Raw genomic sequence first — 21,094 nt, forward strand, 5'->3', positions numbered from 1 at the left:
GAGGCTAAGAATATTTCTTGCTTTCTTTGTAATATACCTATCTTTGCAATTACATGGGCAATGGGCAGTATCTATATTGGCTTTTTAAGGTGGGATTGGCCACATTATTTAGTTTTTGGATGTTAGCACCCGTCCTATTAAGAGCATAGCCAATGGTTGCCTAAAATTAATTGGTCGTGAAATATATAATTTTTATGGATTTATCTAGGGGTGATCATTAGCAATAGTCCAGTCCGAAAACAATATCAATGTATCACTGTGGAAAAGTCTACAAACACATTTTTAGGTAAAAAGTTTAACTTGACTTAAAATAAACCCAAAAGTCTGCTTTGACCCGACAAGTCCAACTCATTTTTACGGGGTTGAGTGTGATATTTCATGCTAATGTCTGGCTTGATCGAATTTTTATCACCTTTAGTTTCATCCCAATTGTAACACAGATTAGTTTGCTATTATCTTGTGTTTGTGAGTCCAAAATTGTGGTCTCATGTTTTTAGGTCCAACTAGAAATTTATTAGTTGACTTCTAAAAGAAGCTTAGAGTGGTGTATTTGTTGTATGGTTGTATTGTATAGTCAACAAGGGGCAAAGGCGCAGCAAAAAGTTACATGCACAAAAAGAAAATAAGGAGAGGAGCGAATAATGTTTGAGAGAGTTACGGTTTGAATTTCTCAAGAAAGGCTTCACAAACACATCATTTACGTGATATTGTGACTGTTGGATTTTGTTGTAACTTGATCTGATTGTTGTTGAGGACACATAGAACCTCATTTTGAAGGGTCTAAACAACAATTTGAAAGCCTTAATAAGTTAATACGGAGTAAGTTTTTGCAATATAGGTTTCCAACAACCAACATCAACAATCGGGTCAATTGGCAATTGTGACAGTTCATCCTTATCTTAAGCATACAAACCAAATTAAGCTTTAATTAAGTGCTCACTTTAGCTTTGCCAATGAGATACAAATAAAACACTTTGCCACAAATATAGTGTTTGGACATGCCTATGATACTAGTTTCTCTGTATATCACGAGCGATTTCTACACACTTGCTTAAAAGCTCACAATAAGCATGGGAATAGGAGCCTATGTGCCATGGCAAAAAGAATTGAAAAATAGAGATTCTTTTATGATTAACCTATCATCTAGTATACTTCACAATATGTATTTCACATATATAAACGACTCAATTCTATCAATGCACCACTAGCCGACCATATATGAAGGTAAAAGAATTCTAGACACAGGAAAATGAATGTTTTTTTGGCCTTTTGGGCTAACCATACAGGTGGCTTCAGATGCGTGTAATCAGTCCAATAACTCAGGAGAAATTTGGCCAAAGATATCAGGACATGATTCCCAGTTGCCCTGTTCCCTGGCCTCCTAATACCCTCCGACTAATTGATATGTGTCGGTTTCTTTATCCTTGGCAAACCACCGTGGCTTCCAGCCCCTTTCTTGCATTATTCGAGCCTGGAATGGCAAGCAAATACAGTTTTTTACTACATTGTCTTTCAGAACTCTGACATTGAAAGATTTGTCCCCTCAAAGAGAGAAAACTAAGGAAAAGCACAGGGAGCCAAATTCAATAATTAAACATTGCTATCACAAATTTAATTACCTGCCGCTGCCTTTGCTCCAGCTGCAACTCCTCTGCATTTGCCTTCTCATACTCCCCGTTTTCCAGGTACCTCTGGTCGGCCTTAGCCTAGAATCAGTAGGGAGCAGCTTATCCTATAAAAACAAAAACATAAAATAAATAATCCAAATCCACAAAAAGCACATATAACCCTCTGAAGATATATTCCCAAATTCGTTAGCTCTCAATAATAATAATAATAATAGAAAAGAAAAAAAAAAGTGAGTCATTCAAGAACTTTGCTTTGCAGTATCCATGTATAACAATTGCTCAGGTCTTGTTTAACTAGACTTAAGGCACAGCTCTTAAAAATGAATCAATCTGCAAGCTCTAATTCAATTAGAACAATGAAACTAACCAGATTGATCATTGCAACAAATGAGATAGTCCAGGGATGACCTTACTCTTTATGAGTGGGCTCAAAACATTTATATTACCAATCAACAATAATTAAAGGTAGAATCAGGAACTGTAGCAACTTGCAAATAGAATTTGAGCAAAATTAAAGAAAGGGACATTGGATTTCAGTAGTTACCTTTAATCCAGGAGTAAACTCAATCAATGTCATCGCAACGCGAGTTAGATTATATCTTGGTCGGATATCTGGGAGGCTTGCTTCGCCTCCAAAATAACCGGGCTTCTGAGACAGCATCTCCCTTTCCTTTACCTAAGCAGTCATCATTTACCATAAGCATAATGCATGCTTTCATCCCACTTTCCAAACAATGTAGCAACTGTTTTCCCATTTCTGTCTTGCTCAATACCTTGTACCTGTAAAGCAATCAGATAATTAGAAAGCAGGTAGATTTTTCTTGATGTGTTAAGCATCAACATAAACCCTCTTAGTATTAGAGCAACAAGGCAAGGTCAACTATCAAATTTAAGATCACCAACTTCAAATAATACACAAGTTTGCTAGAAATCCAACTCTACTTTCACAAGGTCGAAAAGAATGCTTTGAATTCCAAGAGGGGTTCCATATCTAAGTTCATTAGCCCTGAGCATCAGTCCCTATTATCCAGGGTATAAATAATTATGCACAGTCCATAAATTAACTTTTACACTACCAAGTACTTACTAGAATCTTAAACACGAGAGCAAGGTATCCAATGGAGAGAGAAACAGCAAACAAGTTCACTACAGTTAAAATAGAAAAAAAAAAACAAATGTTATGTATTTCTGCTTTAGTTTTCCACATTTTCTAGACCTATTTAAGGGCAGAGGAGGGTAATGAGCCTGAAGCTTAGGTGTTATCTACATCAAATCTACCTGATTTAAAAACACAAACGGAAAAGATCTTTTAAATTCATTTAAGTGATTTAATAAATTAGTAATGTTACATCATAGGTCAAAAGTATATTAAACCAACTCCTCACAGGCCAAAAAAAAAAAAGAAAAAAATAAAAAAAAAATAAAAAAAAAAGAAAGACTGAACAAGGCTGGAAATAAAAAAAGAAAAAGGCCTTGATCCTCTGAAAAACATACAGTAGACAGTGACTAAAACAGACAAGATGTTAATTTACTGTTGGTGAAGAGTGAAAATCATCCAGGTTTGGTTCGGGGAGGAAGAGGGGCAGTACCTGTTGAGGAGTTCGGTCAATAATAGACTGCTCCTTGAACTTCAGCTTGCAGGAATACTCCCGATTTCCCTGTATACGCATCGTACCATAGTGTTCGCAATATAGCTTTCCTAATATAAGGTTGTATATGGACGTGGTTACCTAAAAATAAAAATAACTCTGTAATTCAGAAATTGAGCATAAGAGAACACTTCATATTAGCCAATAGTTGTTTATATAGCTCACCTTACTCCATTGAAAAACTTCTCCATCATCAAACTCTAAGGTCAGAATCCCAACAGGATCAAGTTGTATAAAATTTACTTTCCAAATTGCTGTCTCCCCATAATCTCCATCCAGTTCCATCACAATGACAAGCAACAATCATAGTATAATGACTTACCAAGCACAAAATAACAAATCTAACGATTCAGTATCCTTGTTCTAAAATAATAACCCAGGCTATTTTATTTCCAGAACTTCAAGTTCTCAATTCCGAATCATCATAAGAAAACTTACCAAATGACATGAAAAGCATTATCCACTACAAAATATAATTGAAAAATAGAAATCACTGATAACATGGCACTTTCAGGTGAGAGATAGAAACCTTTTCTGGGAAAAACTGGAGTCCTTTTTCAGGAAAATCAGCTTCATAAGTTTCTCCCAACAATGGATTAAATGGCTTGCAGATTCGTCCCTTGGTATAGGCATAGCCAGAAACAGCAAACACAGCTACATTGAAGATAATCATTTCAACAACACAATCAAGAATAAGAATGTAAATCAGTTCACAGAAAGACTATGCGATGAGCACAAAAAACCAATCCTAACAAAGGTTTGAGCCATATGAAACAATTGTGAAGCCTTTGTAATTTCTATACAGCACATGGATAAGACACAATTTCAATTTTCAACTTCCCAAAAACAACAGGCCAGGTGGGGAGTACACTAACCTAAATTCACATATCTGAAAATTGACTGGAAAAAGAAAATGAGAAAGCATCCTCAAGGGGATCAAATTGAACAAGATTTTCATAAAAGAAATAAAATACATCATAAAATCTCATCTCTGTCCAATTAATGCAGATTGAAGAAATTTGACAAAAGCTGCAATATTTTTGTTTGAAGTAGGCACACAATATCAAGCACAAAGACAAGGCACATTCACCAATTGTGGAATTTTGGCAATACAAATAGTATATTTAAAAGGCAATGAAGATGAGACAAAACAACATGACATGATCTTGAATATTACCTGCTTTCCCCATGCGTTTGCCCTGTCAAAGAGATATGAATACTCCAATCCTTGGAAGCGTTTTTGAAGAGAAGAGATTGGTTCATTAATATAAACAGGAAGACAAACTTTTGTAAGATCATTTTCAGTATTATCTTTTATCATAGACCAAAGACTAACTCCTTTCCCTTTCTACTTAGGATCAGGCAATTTCTTTCTCCATTTTTTTTTTTTTTTTTTTTTTTAATATACATATGTAAATCTGTTCAAATGCAACATTTTAGAGCTCCAGATAAGTCCATCTTCAATTTGCTGTCAGAAACTCACAATAGGGATACCCAAGATTAAGTCTACACCCTTAAATGGCATCACTGCAATACTCCCTTGATAGAAGAAAAATGCAGATAATAAAAAGGAATGCACAAGATGATGACAACCAAGGGAAGAGTACTCCAGCTGATATCAGTTGGATACTAATGAACAGATTTCACTATATCATGCATAATAACTCGTCTACCTTGACATTGGCAGCATCAAATCCAGTATTCCACCATCAAACACCCCAACTTGAGTACACCATAGGTATTCGGAAATTGAATTCATCACCAAATATTCACTTATCACAATTGGTGTACAAAGTTTAATAATTAATTTATTCATGTACAACATAAAAGAACAAAGTAGCCAAAACCAAAAAAGCGCGAATAATATGATTATTAATATAATACTACATACTTAATACTAATGATGTAAAACAAAAAACTATGGAAGAGAAGAGAATACATCCCTGACAAAAGAAAATAGTACTAGAAGGCGAATCAGGTTCAGTTGATATGAATAGTTGATCTGTTTGATTGATGAAATTGAAATGCTAATACTACCCAACAAAGACGATTAGGATCTGATTCCAGAGATTTCTCTCTCTATCTTCAATTCTTGGCTGCTGCCTCACTCTGCCAAACAACAATTGGTCCTTTTTTGAGTCGCTTTCCAGCTCAATCTCACTCCTGCAGCCTGCAGGTGCAACATAAATACCATGTACTACTTTTTATTAGATCACCTGTTTCAGGCATCACCTTCAGCATTCTATATCTCACTATCTTGTTATTTCTAGAATATATTTCTTGTATAGTACATGTAAACTGCCATTACGCATGTCACTCTAGAATTCTGGCTTAGATGGGAAGAAAGATTTGCTGTCAAAATCTATAATAAATGTTGCTGTACTTCGGATTATTCACGAAAAGTTCATTAGTTTGTTCGGCTTACGCTTAACCAATTATTTACTTCATAACACATAACAAAGTAATCTTAAGTTTCTTCAATGACTAGAGATGGACTTTGAACAAGCAAGTTTGACATGCACAACTGTTGAAGTGAAACAACAATTTAAAATTAATTTGATAAAAGGAGAAAGAAGCTAAAAAAGAGTATTCAGAGATTTAATCACAGAAATTAGTGGTGGGCATTGGGCAACTTCAAATAAATGCATAGGGTAACTGGGATTTGAAAGCAACAGAAGCTTTATGCTTGAGTTGAAATTTGGTCCACCATTTTGTTACTGTACAAGTCCCATGTGACTAAACCAGACCAAGACAAGAATGTCCATGAGGATGAATCAAACTCTTCTTCTTCTGTTAAACAAACTGCCCCAATAATTCTCCATTGTTTCCATTTTTGTCTTACTGTTATCATCTATTTACCCACATTTATATAATCATACTATTATTATTTATGTATTTTCATTAGTTATTCTTTTTTCCGAGGTAAGGAAAATGACGAACCCTAAGGTCAAATTTCTAAAGGCTGAGGCCACCTTCCTCATACAAGTACAACCAAGTCATTTTCAATATAAATGACTTGGTTGTACTTGAAATTGGTGCCCACAAGATACTTCATAAGACTTCAAGTCTGCAATACAAACAAAACTGGGTACTACGGCTACTCTCAGGGCTTATCTCAACGCCTATACCCATCTAGTATCATCTCATAATATCATGATAATCTAACATAGGAAGCATTATTGTTATATGCACGTTACTCGTTACTTGTATCGTAACAGACTGCCGTCTATTTTTCAGTTGTTTTGGGACAGGCTCTTGCCCAGAACAACAGCTCAAGGATACCCAATTGTTTGAGCCTAACATAATATTGTGAATGTGAGAATAAATTAATGGTCTTTCATAGTCATTATTACAAGACAATATTTAAAGGACATCCTAAAAAGAAAAACGAGCCAAACAAAAAAGGATGAGGGAGGTACTCCAAACCATATTTTTAGATATAAGTACACAAGTGTGGACCGTGGGTGTGATGAAGTCAGTCACAAATGCTATCTAAGTACTTTATGGACCACCTCTAACTGTACTTCCAGACTGACGGAGTAAATAATTGTAAGCTTTTACTCTTATAGAAAACAGCAAAGTCAGGGCAGTCAGTTCAACAGACAAATGGATAGGGTCAGATCGAACAAAGTTGCTTGATGACATTAACTACGGATGAAACTTTGACTTACAACAATTAAACACGCCAATAGCTAATGCAACCAAATATCAAGTACACAAGCAACTAACCCAGGCACATCCCCCTTGATGTTATTTATTTTGTCATTCTGTACCACCAAAACATTGGTCAACATATTCCAAATTGTGGCAAAAGAAATATAATCAGATCTAGGTTGAATATAGACACCATAAATAATTCAAATCAATGATATCTGATATGCTTCAAAAAATACATTAAATCCGACTCTGAACAGGATTGCACTACTACACGCACAAATAAAAAGGCAAGATCTAACACTGTTTTAATTGTATCTTTTAATAAATAAATAAAAAAGAGAGGGAAAGAAAACAACCTCATAAATAGCATATGAAAAAGAATGGTAGAGCACTCTTCAACTCAATTTGTGTCTGACTAGTCCTTTGAAGAAGTCAAGGCTGCCACGAAGGATAAAATTAAGTATATTAGTCATTAACTGACAAAACTTAAAAGATATAACTGAATCATCAAATTAAAAGTTGTTGACTGCAATGACAGTCTTTAACAACAATTCATGTAAACTAAGTTGGAGAAACTTTGAATGATTAATCTAAAAAGAAGCAATTAGAAATCACAGGTGCTAATACAGAATAAGATGAATGGTCAATAATAAACGTAGCCGGTCTACCAACCCACCAAAAAGAGTAGCATAATAATTTTGAGGAAAAGAAATAATTTGGCACGTCTCCTTAGCATAATATAATAACAATTTGCAAGGAGCTTCAAATTTTAATATTATAAAAAAATTTGGATTGAAGCCATTATCAAACTTCTCAACCTCTTCCGATTCTTTCAATATGAAGACAACAGGAGATCATGTAATATTGGTAATAAGACTAATAACCTCCTATATTTTCCTGCCTATGCAAACCCACACAATTGATTCTTCTTTGTCATAATACTCTAATTATTTTGACAACAATTGTCTGCCTTATGCTAATGGCCTCTAATAATAATGACATCAACTTTTATTCTTTTCTTCTAATAATACTTGTTCTTTGATATCATCAACAGAACATGAGAATAATAATTAGATTCAAAAAAAAAATTCAATCTTACATCATTTATAAACTTCTTGTCTTTCCAATCCATGAAATAATTCTTCTAATTATCCAGGATATAAAAAGAACATATACCAATATTTTTTGTTGTATTCCTGTTAATAATAAATTGATATCATAAAGTTGTTTTCCAAGGATCAGTGGGATGTGTGGAGAAGGGAGATAAGTCCTTAACATTCCTTGAAAGAGAATTTGAACCAATATTCAAAACACTCACATACATAGCACACCACTTACATGTATCATGGTTCACAAACAATTAAAGGGTATCCTCTCACAATATAATCCTCCGTCACTCAATGATGCACAATGTCATTGCTTTCACCTGCTTGAAAGGCATTATGCTAAAGGGAAATGATGCTTTGGAGGAATTAGGAGATTTCCTAGAAATAGAGTGGAACTCTGCTTGTGGCAACAACATGCTATTGGGTATCACTCCCGAATATGGGTTCAAAATCAATACGTTCAGTCCCATTAATTACAGATTTGATACTAATGATCACGAGTATAAAATTTTAAATTCAAAGGATATTATAGATTTTTGATCTAAAAGTAATTGATATACACAGCTTGAGAGCAGAAAACTACCAAAAGAAAATGGTGAAAAGTTGCAAAAAATTATCACAATGCATGTATCCACAATATGTAAAGGTTAAATAGTCCTCTATAGACTGCAGGAGGCTAGTAAAGACCCATGGAGATTGCACTTCACTTTTGGCCAAGAAGGCTTTCTACCAGGGTCCAATAAAGGTCTCCATGGTGTCACATAAGAGTGGTGATTAAGTGACCACCATAAGGCCTCCCATTGGATCTACTCACATCTAAAACCCAATCTCATAATGGTCCCATGGGTAGCCTTATCTTCTGCTATATCAATACAAAACTCTTCATTCTGCAGACAACAATTATCTTCTGAAAGTAGCTAAGAAGCGTAGGAGAGTTACCAGCAACATCAAACCCGAGTTATGTAGACATTAGTTATAGCCTTTAGCAAGACGGTTAGCATTGGTTTTAACATTTGCAGGCTTCACAATAAATGTTGACATTTATGATTGGGCAATGGAAGGGTCTATTACTCTATTATTCATGATTAAAGGCTGCAAATTCTGCAAGAATGAGCCACTTCATGTCCATTTTCATTAATGATCAGATTACCAATATAGGCTGTTTTAGAGCTTGAAAGATTTCTACTCAGGCTTTCCAAGGTACTAGGTAATGCGTCCCCAAAGCCTACTGACGGTTATAATACATCTTGTACTGGTGCCCCGAGAACCCTCCCACAAATCCACTAGTTCTAATTGTTCGCTGGGTATTGGAAGATCTTCGAGGGCTTGCTTTACAGCCTCATAAATAGTATGTGCTAATTGCTATCTGGATTAGGCCCATCACCAGTAAGGTGGGCAAACTCGTCCCATGCTTCACCTCTAAAAGACAAAAGGAAACCTTGGAAAGACCTAGTCAGCATATGAAATCCAAGTCACTGAAAAGTCATGCTCTACCATACAGGCGGATCAATGTTTGGCCATTATGCAGAACAAAAGACTCCGCAGTAAAAGTATCATGAAAAACCAGCTAAGACGTCCTCGTTTCATTCTTTACAAGTTACCAATGTGATATTTTTTTATCTTTCAGCGCTACACCAAAACCAGAGATACACTATTCAATTTGACACCTTTGTCAATAATGAAAGGATTCACCTCTTTTCCAAACAAGGCTGATAGAAGTGAAGGAGGTAAACTGCAGTGTGGCACCTATAGAGAGCTGCTCCCACAAAGCATTCTAAAAGGTAGGCTACTATTGTGAAATAAAGCCAATAAGCCATCCCGGTTTTCTATGCTAGGAAAGCTTGTACTTAATCAACATTGGAAAAAAGAAGATCAATGATGACAAACCTATTGCCATCTGGGTGAAGTTCACACATTTGACCATCATCTCCAATTGCCAATAGATATCCCGATGATGTCAATCCCTGCAAGAAAAATCAATATATAGTAGAAGAACAAAAAAAAAATGCCAATATATCCAATGCAGATACCAACAAACACAACTTGCTAGATACTAATGCCAAACAAATATTTAGGGGCCTAAGCTGGCAGTGGCGTATATAGGATTTCGTAAGTGTGGGTTTGGAATCATTAAAAAATATAATGTTTAGGTTATCCGTTTTTTTTTTTTTTTTTTTTTTTTTTTTTTTTTTTTTTTTTTTTTTTTTTTTTTTTTTTTTTTTTTTTTGCAACGGACAGCGTCACTCACACAAAAGAATAAGGCCGAATGGTTGAAATTTCGATTAACAAAGCTCAAAGCTTGCGTACAAGAACGTTAATGGCTTTAGGCCATTACTCTCCACTTGCTTAATACAATTTCTGGATGCCCTCCTTCTTCCTAGACTACTACTATTTATACTGCTAATACATTCATAGAATTGGCAATAAAGCCTTAATTACTACAAGTACTACTCTTGTCTTCTTTCTACTTTAGTCTAGTAGCAAACAAATAGCTAAAGGTGCTTGTCCCCTGCTTAATGGTCCTCTGTTTCCTCCTGCTGCTGCCATGGTATGTTGTGTTGTTGGTGGTCTGCCCTTGCTGCCTTTTCTGACGTCTGCTGTAGGTGAGTGTCACGGGTGGTGGACTTGGGTTCGTTGCAACACTCCCCCCCAAAAGAGCCACCTTGTCCTCAAGGTGGAAGTCCGGAAACCTAGCCTTGATGGACTCAGCATCCTCCCATGTAGACTCGAACACTGGCAGCCCCTGCCACCGTATCAACACATCGAATCCTTCTGTCTTCCCCAGCTTAGGCCTGCTGTCCAACACTTGCTCCGGTTCGACCACTAATTCCAGCTCAGGTGTGAGTTGAGTGGGAATATTGGGTGAGCTAGGACTATCGCCTAGTGCTTGCTTCAATTGTGACACATGGAACACAGGGTGGATTCTACAATCTGCTGGCAGTAGTAACTTGTATGCCACTTTCCCAATTCGCTGAACCACTTCAAACGGCCCATAAAATCGTGCCGCCAATTTGTCGAATGGCCTCTTGGCTAATGAGCGTTGACGATACGGCTGTAGCTTGAGAAATACTCTATCCCCAACCTGAAATTCCACCTCTCTACGCTTCATGTCGGCATTGGACTTCATTACATGTTGAGCCTTAAGCAAATTAATTTTCAACTCATCCAACATTAAATCACGCTCTTGCAACAGCTCCTCCATGGTGCCCACCGCGGTCTGACCGCATCCCATCCGAATAAGTCATGGTGGATCACGACCATACAGCACCATAAACGGAGTCATGTGTGTTGAGGAATGCACCGCTGTATTGTACGAATACTCCGCCCAAGATAGCCATCTAGCCCACGACTTTGGTTGATCCCCCGCAAAGCACCAGAGGTAAGTCTCCAGCCTTTTATTCACCACCTCTGAGTGTCCGTCAGTTTCGGGGTGATATGAAGTGCTACGCCTAAGGTCCGTTCCTTGCAAACGAAACAGCTCCTTCCAAAATGCACTCACACATACTCGATCTTGATCCGATACAATACTACTCGGCACTCCATGGAGCCTCACTACCTATTTCACAAAAAGCCCACCACACTTAAGGCCGTGAAGGGGTGTTTAAGTCCCAAAAAATGAGCATACTTAGATAATCGATCGACTACCACCAATATCGTATCAATTCCCTTGGATTTCGGCAAGCCCTCAACGAAATCCATTGTGATATCCTCCCACACCCGTTCCGGTATCGGCAAGGGTTGCAAAAGCCCCGCCGGAGACTGTAGTGAGTGCTTGTTGCATTGACAAATCACGCACTCCCTTACATAATTTGCAATCTCGCGCCTCATCCCCAGCCAATACCATTCCCTAGCCACCCTCAAATACGTCTTAGTTTCCCTTTCGTGGCCACCCTCCGGCGAATTGTGATATGCCTTGCTTCATGGTTGAGTTTTGGGGTATTACTAGTCTGCCCTTATACAGTAAGTGGCAGCCATCCACCGTGTACCCCGGACTTCCTTCCCCTCTTTCAATTGCCGATGTCAGCCCCTGTATCCACCCATCACCGCTAATCTCTCTGTCCAAAGCTTCCCAATTAATGCCCCTAATTCCGACTCTCCTTCGCCACTGCCCCGCCGTGACAAGGCGTCAGCCACCCGATTCGCCACCCCCGGCTTATACTGAATTTCAAAATCGAACCCAATTAGCTTTCTGACCCACCGTTGATACTCCATCCCCACTTCCCTGTGTTGAGTGATAAATTTCAGACTTTGTTGGTCACTCCTTACAATGAATTTCCTCCCTAAGAGGTAGTGCTTCCACTTTTGCACGGCTAGGCAAACGGCCATTAGTTCTTTCTCGTAAATGGACTTACTCCGACCGCTTAGCCCTAACACTTTGCTATAATACGCCACCGGCCTCCCCTCTTGCATCAAAACCGCGCCTAACCCGAACCCGGACGCATCTGACTCCACTACAAAAGCCTTGGTGAAATTTGGCATAATTAATACGGGTGCCGAAGTCATGGCTAATTTCAGTTTCATGAAAGCCTGCTCCGCCGCCTCAAACCACCCAAAGGAATTTTTCTTGAGTTGGTCGGTTAGAGGTAGAGCAATTTGGACATAGTGGAAGATGAACTTCCTACAATACCCAGTGAGGCCTAAAAACCCCCCTTAAGTCCCTTAAGGATTTAGGAGTGGGCCACTTGATCATGGATTGGAATTTTTTTTGATCTACAGCAACACACCCTCTTTTGAGATAATGTGGTCCAAGTAGGCTACCACACTTTTGCCAAATTCACATTTTTTATTATTAGCATACAGTGAGTGCTCTTTAAGGATTTTTAGCACTTCTCTCACATGAACTACATGCGTCTCTTGACTTGGGCTATACACAAGTATATCATCGAAGAATACGAGAACGAACTTGCGTAAAAAGGGCCGAAAAACATCATTCATCAATGATTGAAATGTTGCCGGAGCGTTTGTTAACCCACAGGGCATTACTAAGAACTTAAGAACTCGTAATGACCCTCGTATGTACGAAACGCCGTTTTGTGGTGTGTCTTACGGCCTCACAAGTATTTGATGGTATCCGGCTTTAAGGTCACGCTTAGTGAACACTTAGGCCCCATTCAACTCATCTAAGAGTTCATCGATCACCGGAATTGGATATTTGTCGGGCACGGTTCCTTGTTGAGTGCTCGGTAATCCACACAAAATCGCCACGACCTGTCTTTCTTCTTCACTAACAACACCGAGCTCGAGAAAGGACTAGTAGAGGGACATATGATCCCGGCCATTAGCATTTCCCCGATTAATTTCTCAATTTTGTCTTTTTGAAATTGGGGATAACGGTAGGGCCGGACACTAACGGGATCACTCCCTTCCTTGAGCACGATTGACTTTTCATGCCCCCTACTTGGAGGTGATCCCTTAGGTTCCTCAAACACTCCTTTAAATTCCTCAAAAAGGATGGCACTTCCTCCTCTGGTTTTTCGCCCTTCTACCCTTCAATTCTATTTACTTCGACTAACAGACCCCCCTTATGCTTCTCGAGAGTTTTAACCATGGCCTTGAGAGTGATGCCGGTTTTTGCAAGGCTCGGGTCCCCCTTCACCGTGACAACCTTCCCATCCATTGAGAAGCTCATTTCTTGAAGCTTCCAATTTGTCAACACCAAACCTAACTTCTCCAACCATTGAATACCGAGAATGACATCGAAATTACCTATTTGAAGTGGTAGAAACTCCTCCTCGATTTCCACCTCGTCATTGAGTTTCAATTTTACCCCTAAACACTGCTCTCTTCCCTTGATATTCTCCCCATTCCCCAATGATACTCCAAAAGCCGCATCTCCCGTCACCTCCAACCCCAAATTCTTCACAGCTTGCAATGATATGAAATTATGGGTTGCCCCGAGATCGATCATCACTACCACACTCCTCCCTCTTATCTCTCCTTTAAGCCACATTGTTTTTGGATTGGTTAAGCCCACGATCGAATTCATGGAGATGGCTGTTGGCGTCTCTTCCTCCTCCTCGCCTGAGTTCTCCATGGCTACGAGCTCACTGCTCTCGTCCTCCTCCCCTTCCTCCACTAGAAGGACGCTAAGACCCTTTGACGCAAACACATGCGTGGGACCGGTCCAACGACCATCACACCTGAAACACAGGCCCTTGGCCTTCTTTTCGGCAATTTCTCGCTCCGTCAACCACCGCACTTGGCCGGTGAATTGGGATGAGCGGTGATTGTTGTGGTTCTGAGAAATTGAAGCTGGGAAATTAACAGAGGCTGTTGAGCTTTGTGGAGTTGGGTTAATTGGTGGATTAGTTCGGTATGTGTTTGGGTTGGAATTAGTGGGTTGGTAAGAAGTGGGCCGGTAATTGGAAGGTGGTGTTTGGGCTGGCCAACCCCTAATAAGGTTGAAGCAGGGCTCCTATTAAAATATGAGTACAGGCCGGGTTTGGAATATGCCCCACCCGATTTCTTCAGCCCGTTGACCCGGTTGCGTTCCTCGACTCGGATCGCAAGATCCATTGCATCTTCTAGGGTTAACGGGTTTAGCATTCGGATCTCCGCCTTTACGTCTTCCTTTAACCCATTAACGAATTGACCCTTCATAAGGCTCTCCAGAATATCAGCTAGCGGAGCCGCCTTCTCAATAACAGTTTTCCGGTACTCCACCACTGAGCTAACCAGGGTTACGGCTAACCACTGCTCGTGGAGGCTGCCCGCATTTACTGGTCGGAATTGCGTGAGGACGTGCAATTTCAAGTCCTCCCAATGGACGATGGGCCGTCGGCGATGTTCCCACTGGTACCATCGCAAGGTGTCGCCGTCCATAGCCACCACCGCTGCTTGTAGCTTTTCCGCCTCCGCAAGCCCTTAAACTGAAAATACTGCTCACCTCGTAGCAGCCACCCGTCCGGGTCGGATCCGTCAAACACCAGCATGTCCAACTTTCGAAATTTCCAGTTTCCTCGATTCTCCTGGTGGTCGTCATGGTGGTGGCGTCAAAATAATCCACCTCCCCCGGGCTCCCAGTTATTGATGCGAATTCCAGGAACACCCCTGCCTCTTAACACGTGCTCCGTCTTATCCTCCACCGTGACTGGTTGCGTTATCGGTGGTTGCATCGGTTGTTTGCCTAAATCTTTAATGGTGGCCAGAACACCTTGGATTTCATCAAAGTGATGTTCTTCATCAATGCGTTTTGTTATCCTTTTATAGACATGTATATGCATATGCATTGCTTTGAGGTATTACCTGAATAGTAGCAGCATTATCCACTGTTTGGCCTTCACGTGTATCCTGTACAATAACTCTTTGTCCACTGCAGGTATACAACAAAAGAACATCAAGTCAATACAACTAAATACTTGAATGTGAACTATATTGGGTGATTAAGAACTAAACATAACATGATTTATATCAGGAGTTTTTACAAGATGTTTTCTTTATGAGCAATGATCAGAAATAAAGCCCATTTAGAATCAATAATTATTCACATTTTGGACGCAGAGAATCATTCCTGCTCCAGAAATTGACAAGGAATTCTGTCCCTAGAAGAATCCATCAAGAAATTCAGGGGAATAAAGATATTTATTGAATACAAACCTATCAGAGGACACTATACTTCTAGCTAAAGATACTACAGAAGCTGATCAATATGCTGTGTCTCAAGTATTACATTTATACACACTTGACCAACAGTCTCTATATTGCAACCCTTAAAACTGCAATCCTGCATGCACCTTAAACTTTTGGAGGATCTATATAGTTCAAATATATAAGCCTGATCCCAATGCAAATTTGTGCATCCTGTTTTGAATAATTAATGAGGGCTGCAAATATAAAATACCCTCAACCCATTTGTTCAGTAAATGTAAGAAATAAAAGCTTGCATAGTGCAGTCAACTTCGTAATTTAGGCAACAGCAACAATTTGCCCCCTTGTCTTGCTAATGTCATCCAGTTAAAACAAGTAAAAGCATTTGCAAAAAAACGCTCCTACATTATAAAATCCAAAACTTCTGAATAGTTTATACCCCCAAAGTAAGTATTTTTAGTTAGCTAAATACCACAGGGAAGGCTTACAAGCCATTAATAACTAAGGGGTATGAATGTCCAAATACTTGTAAATTGCGAAAGCAATCAAGAAGACAGGGTTATAGAGGCAAACCAATATAAGACAACCAGTATAAGCAATTTTTCTGTGATTGAGGTTTAGACAAGATAGGGCCTGCATCTAACCTGTGCAACCAAGTCTTGTAGTAGAGTTCCTCTAAAGGTTTGAAACCTGAAAGAATAATAGAATCATCAGTATTCTACAAAAGAATACCTTTTAATTTTCACCATTTCTAATAAAGCTTTCCTCTCAAGTATCAAAAGAGTAGATGAGGGAAGACAATTAAATCTTACTCCATGCAGAATGACACAAATATATGTACTCACTGTAGAATGATTGATCTATCATAATTAAGGTTTCTTTGGAGTTTTATGCATCCATTTGATTAAATTCAAGCTTTTGTCAAAATTCGTGAATTTTATAGCTCATTAGCACCTGTACTAGTAATAAATCTTTTTATCGAGTTTGAAGCAATTCACATATACTCCTACAGACAAGCAGGGGTAAAGTGGCATAAACATTAAACAGACAGTAGGCAGGAAACTAAATAGAGCTAAAAGCTAACTACAAATAGATTGAAAAGAGAAAACTTGGTTTACCTTGGCTTAAAAATTGGTCAAAAAAATTCTCAAACTTGTTAAAGAAGGAGGCCAAGATGTCTTCTTTGCGTAGTTGGCAGGACATAGAGGCTATTTGTTGCAACCTTGCATTCAAGCAAGTCGTCGGCTGTTTATTATCTACATTTAATCCAATCCCTGAAAGAGAAAACAATGATCTTGAAGTAAGATATAGGTATACGAGTAATACAACAGATCATTTGCATCAAACTACAGCAGGATGGCAATAGGGAGTTATAATAACCATTGAAAGAGGGAAAAAAGAGGTTTGCCGGCATATACCCACACTGATATTGAATTTCTTCGATTTATAAGTGGATGTGCAGAGTACCCCACCAACCTTTAAGCCATTTAAGTAAAGGTCATTAGGCCACTTAATTTTAACCCCCAACTGAGGCAGGCCATTGTTAAAACAAAGACCTTTAATAGCTTCTGTAAGTGCAAGAGAAGCAATATATTGCACTAAAGGCACTATTCGCCCATCCTCCATCTGTAGTGTAAATGAAAACATAAGACAACCTGGTGGAGATTCCCAAACATTTGCTGACCTTCCTGCACATTTAAGCAACAAGTACACTTAAATCAGCAAGATTCACATTCCCTCGTTTGTTTAGATGAAACACTTTGATTTAATTAACATACTATATAATATCAATTTATAATTATGTATACTCTGTAAGTCAAGCACGTGTGATCTTGTTGGATTCGTGCCAACTATTATTTTCTAAATATCAAAACTTTATTAATTCAATTTAACTTACTATCTCTGGTTCACATTACTCGCAACAAAAGGGTATTATTTGTGAGACATAAAATATTTCTTTGTTGCTAGTAATGCGAACTGGAGGTAGTAATAATTTAACGACATTAATGATCAAAGTTAGGCATTAACAAGCATGAAGTAGTTATGTGTTAGGGGGTTTGAAATGCTGCATAATTCACTGATTTAGTGAATGAGTTACAAGAGAGATTTTTATATACACCCGGGTATACGGTACACCCATGAGTATTTTTTACTCATTTTGATGATTGTTTTTCATTTAATCATCAAATGAAGAGCAAAAACTAACCTTGGATTAGTTGGGTGTATGGTGCACGCGGGTGTATATAACAAATTCTAGAGTTTATAATGTTGAGTAAATTACAACCAGTACAAACTATATGTGAAAGCTTAGCACAGCAATCAATGTAAAATGCAGAACAAATTGAAATGATAAAAGCTGATATTTAAAATAAATAAAAAATAGTAACCTTTGCCTTTGAATTGAACATCAGCAACACAAACTGATCCAACAGGAAGCTCACTGAAATTACTGTTACATCACACAAAAAATACAATAATGAATATGGTGATTGAAAGAGTATCAATAAACAATGAAAGAAAAGGAGAAGTGAAAGAGGGATACTGTGAAACGACGTCGTGGGTAGAAGGCAAGCGAGGAGACCAAATGAGAAAGCGTCCAAAACGACGAGTAGAAAGAGAAGTGAAGAAGGAATCCACATTAAACGATGCGTTGGTAGGTCGGGGGAGGTGAGATTGAAGACGAAGAGATGTATTCGCATTCGTATTGGGAAATTGAAATTGACCATTATTATTGGAATTAGAAAACAGAGAATTAGCAATATCTTTCTCCGCCGACGATTTTCCGCAGAGAAATAAGAGAAGATGATCGGATTCCATGGCTTTCACTTTTGGAGAACGACAACTCAAGCCCCGGAACATTTTGGATATACTCAATTCATTTCAAATGAAAGATTTCAATTAGGGCTGTAGGTTCGGTTTTCGATTTGGATTTAGCCCAAATTCGATTCAATCCGAAATATAATTTGATTTTCAATTTTCAATTCGATCCGATTCGAATTTCTCTCTCGATCTAATCCGATTTAATCTGAATTAAAAGTCTTGTATGTGGCTAGCCACACAGTACGGTCACATTAATTTATAAGAGTAATCTTCATTTATACTCCCTCCGTCCCCAAATGATAGTCCCTTATGGGCAAAAATCACGGGAATTAAGAAACTTAAATAAAAGTAGTAAAATTACATTGAAAAATATAAATTTACATTGGGTATGTAAAATAGTAGAGAGAGAAAGTAATAAAAGTACATTGAAAAACAAAATTTACATGGGAAAGTTAAATTTGCACAAATATTGTTGTAATTGGAGGAAATTTTGATAAAAAATTGATATTAATGGTACTTGAAAAAAGCAAATGGGACTATCAATTTGGGACTAAAAATACGCCATAAGGGACTATCATTTGGGGACGGAGGGAGTATTTACGATTAACCTCAATTTTTTATAAGAGTAATCTCATGTTGTCCATAAAAGTAATCCAAATTCATTTATACGAGTAAATTCAAGTAATTTAGAAATAAGTAACTTCATTTGTTCATTCGAGTAACCTCTATTCTCTTGTTTTAAAAAATGAAAGAATAATTCCACTTATTTAAGAGAGTAACCCCTATTTCTCATTTAAGTAACCTACAAACGCGTTAAGGTAACCTCATTTGCTCATCATCGTAACCCCCTATTACTTAATTAATTGTCTTATATGTGATTATGTGAAGTGGCTAGCCACATAAAAGACTTTGTGAAAATTCGGTTATTTAGATCTGATCCGAAAATCCAAATTATAATATATTATTTATTAGCGCCTAATACAATTATAAAAATAAAACTTTAATATAAATACAAGTCTTCAAAATCATGATTAAAATAAATAGTTCAACATCAAGTTATTAATTACTTAATACAAAGTTTCCCTAATTAATTTTATGTAATAGTAAGTATTTGAGCTAAACTTAAAACAAAGAAATCCATATTTATACAAGCTTAATTTTACAATTTGGTTTTTGGTTTGGATTGGATCCAATTAGGGTCAATTCGATCCAATCCGAAAATCCGAATTTTCAAAAAATCTCAATACGAACCGATCCAATTTAAAGTTCGGATTCGATCCGAATTGATAGTTTGGTTTGGATTAGATTGGATTTCAGTTTTAATCCAAATTATGGACACCACTAATTTCAATTTCAGAATTTGAATTCTTAGAATCCTTAGTATTCAATTCTGAAGTATTTGTTTGGGAAATAGCTAGTAGAATTTCAATTCCTGGATTTCAAATTCCATATGATGTATGAAGAAGTATAGATTTTCTACCGATTAGACCATGTTTACTTCACCTTAAAAAAAATATTCAGTTAAAATAAATTCAATTCAGCAAAAATTATTTCAGTTCTGTAAATTAATTTTAGTTCATTAAAAATAATTTTAGTTCAGTAAAAACAAATAACCTCAAAGAGGAAATACAACATAAAATCAATAAAAATAATTTCAGTTCAGCAAAAATAATTTCATTTCAGTAAAATTAATTTCAGGCCCTGCTCACTTCACCTTAAAAAAATAATATTCAGCAAAAAATAATTTCATTTTAGCAAAAATAATTTCAATTCAGTAAAAATAAGTTAAGTTCAGTTCAGTAAAAATAATTTCAGTTCAGTAAATATCAGTACCTTTAATAAGAAAATATAATAGAGAATCAGTAAAAATAATTTCAGTTTAGCAAAATTAATTTAAGTTTAGTAAAATTAATTTCAGTTCATTAAAAATAATTTAAGTTCAGCAAATGCAATTTCAGTTTAGTAAAAATAATTTCAGTTCAACAAATATAAGGTGAAGTGAACGGGGCCTCAGTCTTGTAAAGATAGTTTCAGTTTAGCAAAAATAATTTCAGTTCAGTAAAAATAATTTCAGTTCAGCAAAAATAAGGTGAAGTGAACGAGGCCTTATTCAGAGTAAGGCTCCGTTCACTTCGCCTTTTTTTTAATGAACTGAAATTATTTTTGTTGAACTTATTAGTAGTAAGCATTTCGTTAATTAAACGTTAGTAATAGGTTAATGACTTATAATTTTTGTTGGGTTTTAGGTACTATAATGCAGAATTTCACGAATCATATTCGTTTGCACCTAAACAGGATCTACAAGCATAATACATAAAGGATCACATAATACATACCTTTGACACGTGATTTCCACAAGCGATTGATTGTCAATTAGGGAGATAATAGAGCCTCAAGCGTTGCTCCTCTACTTAGTCCACGAGATAGGATTGAACCTCCACTACTGCTAGGTAGTGGGCACGAACACTTCGAATCACCTTCTACGGAGAAGAGGGGGGAAAATCGACCACGAACACCACTACAACACCGTGCACCACCTTGCACAAGGGGGCAGTTTAGTTGTACGGGTGGGAGGAAGGGAGTAAGGAGAGAGATTGTGTGAGGCTAGGGTTTGGTTGCTCACCAGTCAATTCTCAATTGACTGGTT

The 21,094-nt window shown here is 37.4% G+C and overlaps 1 protein-coding gene and 1 pseudogene across 2 annotated transcripts; both read right to left on the minus strand.

Moving 5' to 3' along the window:
• Positions 1 to 986: 986 nt before the first annotated feature.
• Positions 987 to 4,921, minus strand: LOC145589414 (oxysterol-binding protein-related protein 1B-like; annotated as a pseudogene). Its single transcript, XR_014101675.1, has 5 exons — positions 3,443 to 4,921; positions 3,218 to 3,358; positions 2,173 to 2,408; positions 1,620 to 1,732; positions 987 to 1,471 (listed from the first exon to the last, which is right to left on the minus strand). The product of XR_014101675.1 is annotated as an oxysterol-binding protein-related protein 1B-like (transcript).
• Positions 4,922 to 5,059: 138 nt separating this feature from the next.
• On the minus strand, positions 5,060 to 18,517 carry LOC145589413 (biotin--protein ligase 2-like). Its single transcript, XM_081645959.1, has 9 exons — positions 18,170 to 18,517; positions 18,015 to 18,076; positions 17,046 to 17,315; positions 16,746 to 16,901; positions 16,272 to 16,317; positions 15,286 to 15,352; positions 9,928 to 10,004; positions 7,291 to 7,372; positions 5,060 to 5,447 (listed from the first exon to the last, which is right to left on the minus strand). The coding sequence occupies exons 1-8, from the start codon at positions 18,484 to 18,486 to the stop codon at positions 7,330 to 7,332; spliced, it is 1,038 nt and encodes a 345-aa protein (XP_081502085.1). The 5' UTR covers positions 18,487 to 18,517; the 3' UTR covers positions 5,060 to 5,447; positions 7,291 to 7,329.
• Between the last annotated feature and the right edge of the window lie 2,577 nt (positions 18,518 to 21,094).

The sequence above is a fragment of the Chenopodium album genome, chromosome 17 (genome assembly GCF_948465745.1).
Source record: "Chenopodium album chromosome 17, dcCheAlbu1.1, whole genome shotgun sequence".
Classification (NCBI taxonomy): domain Eukaryota; kingdom Viridiplantae; phylum Streptophyta; class Magnoliopsida; order Caryophyllales; family Amaranthaceae; genus Chenopodium; species Chenopodium album.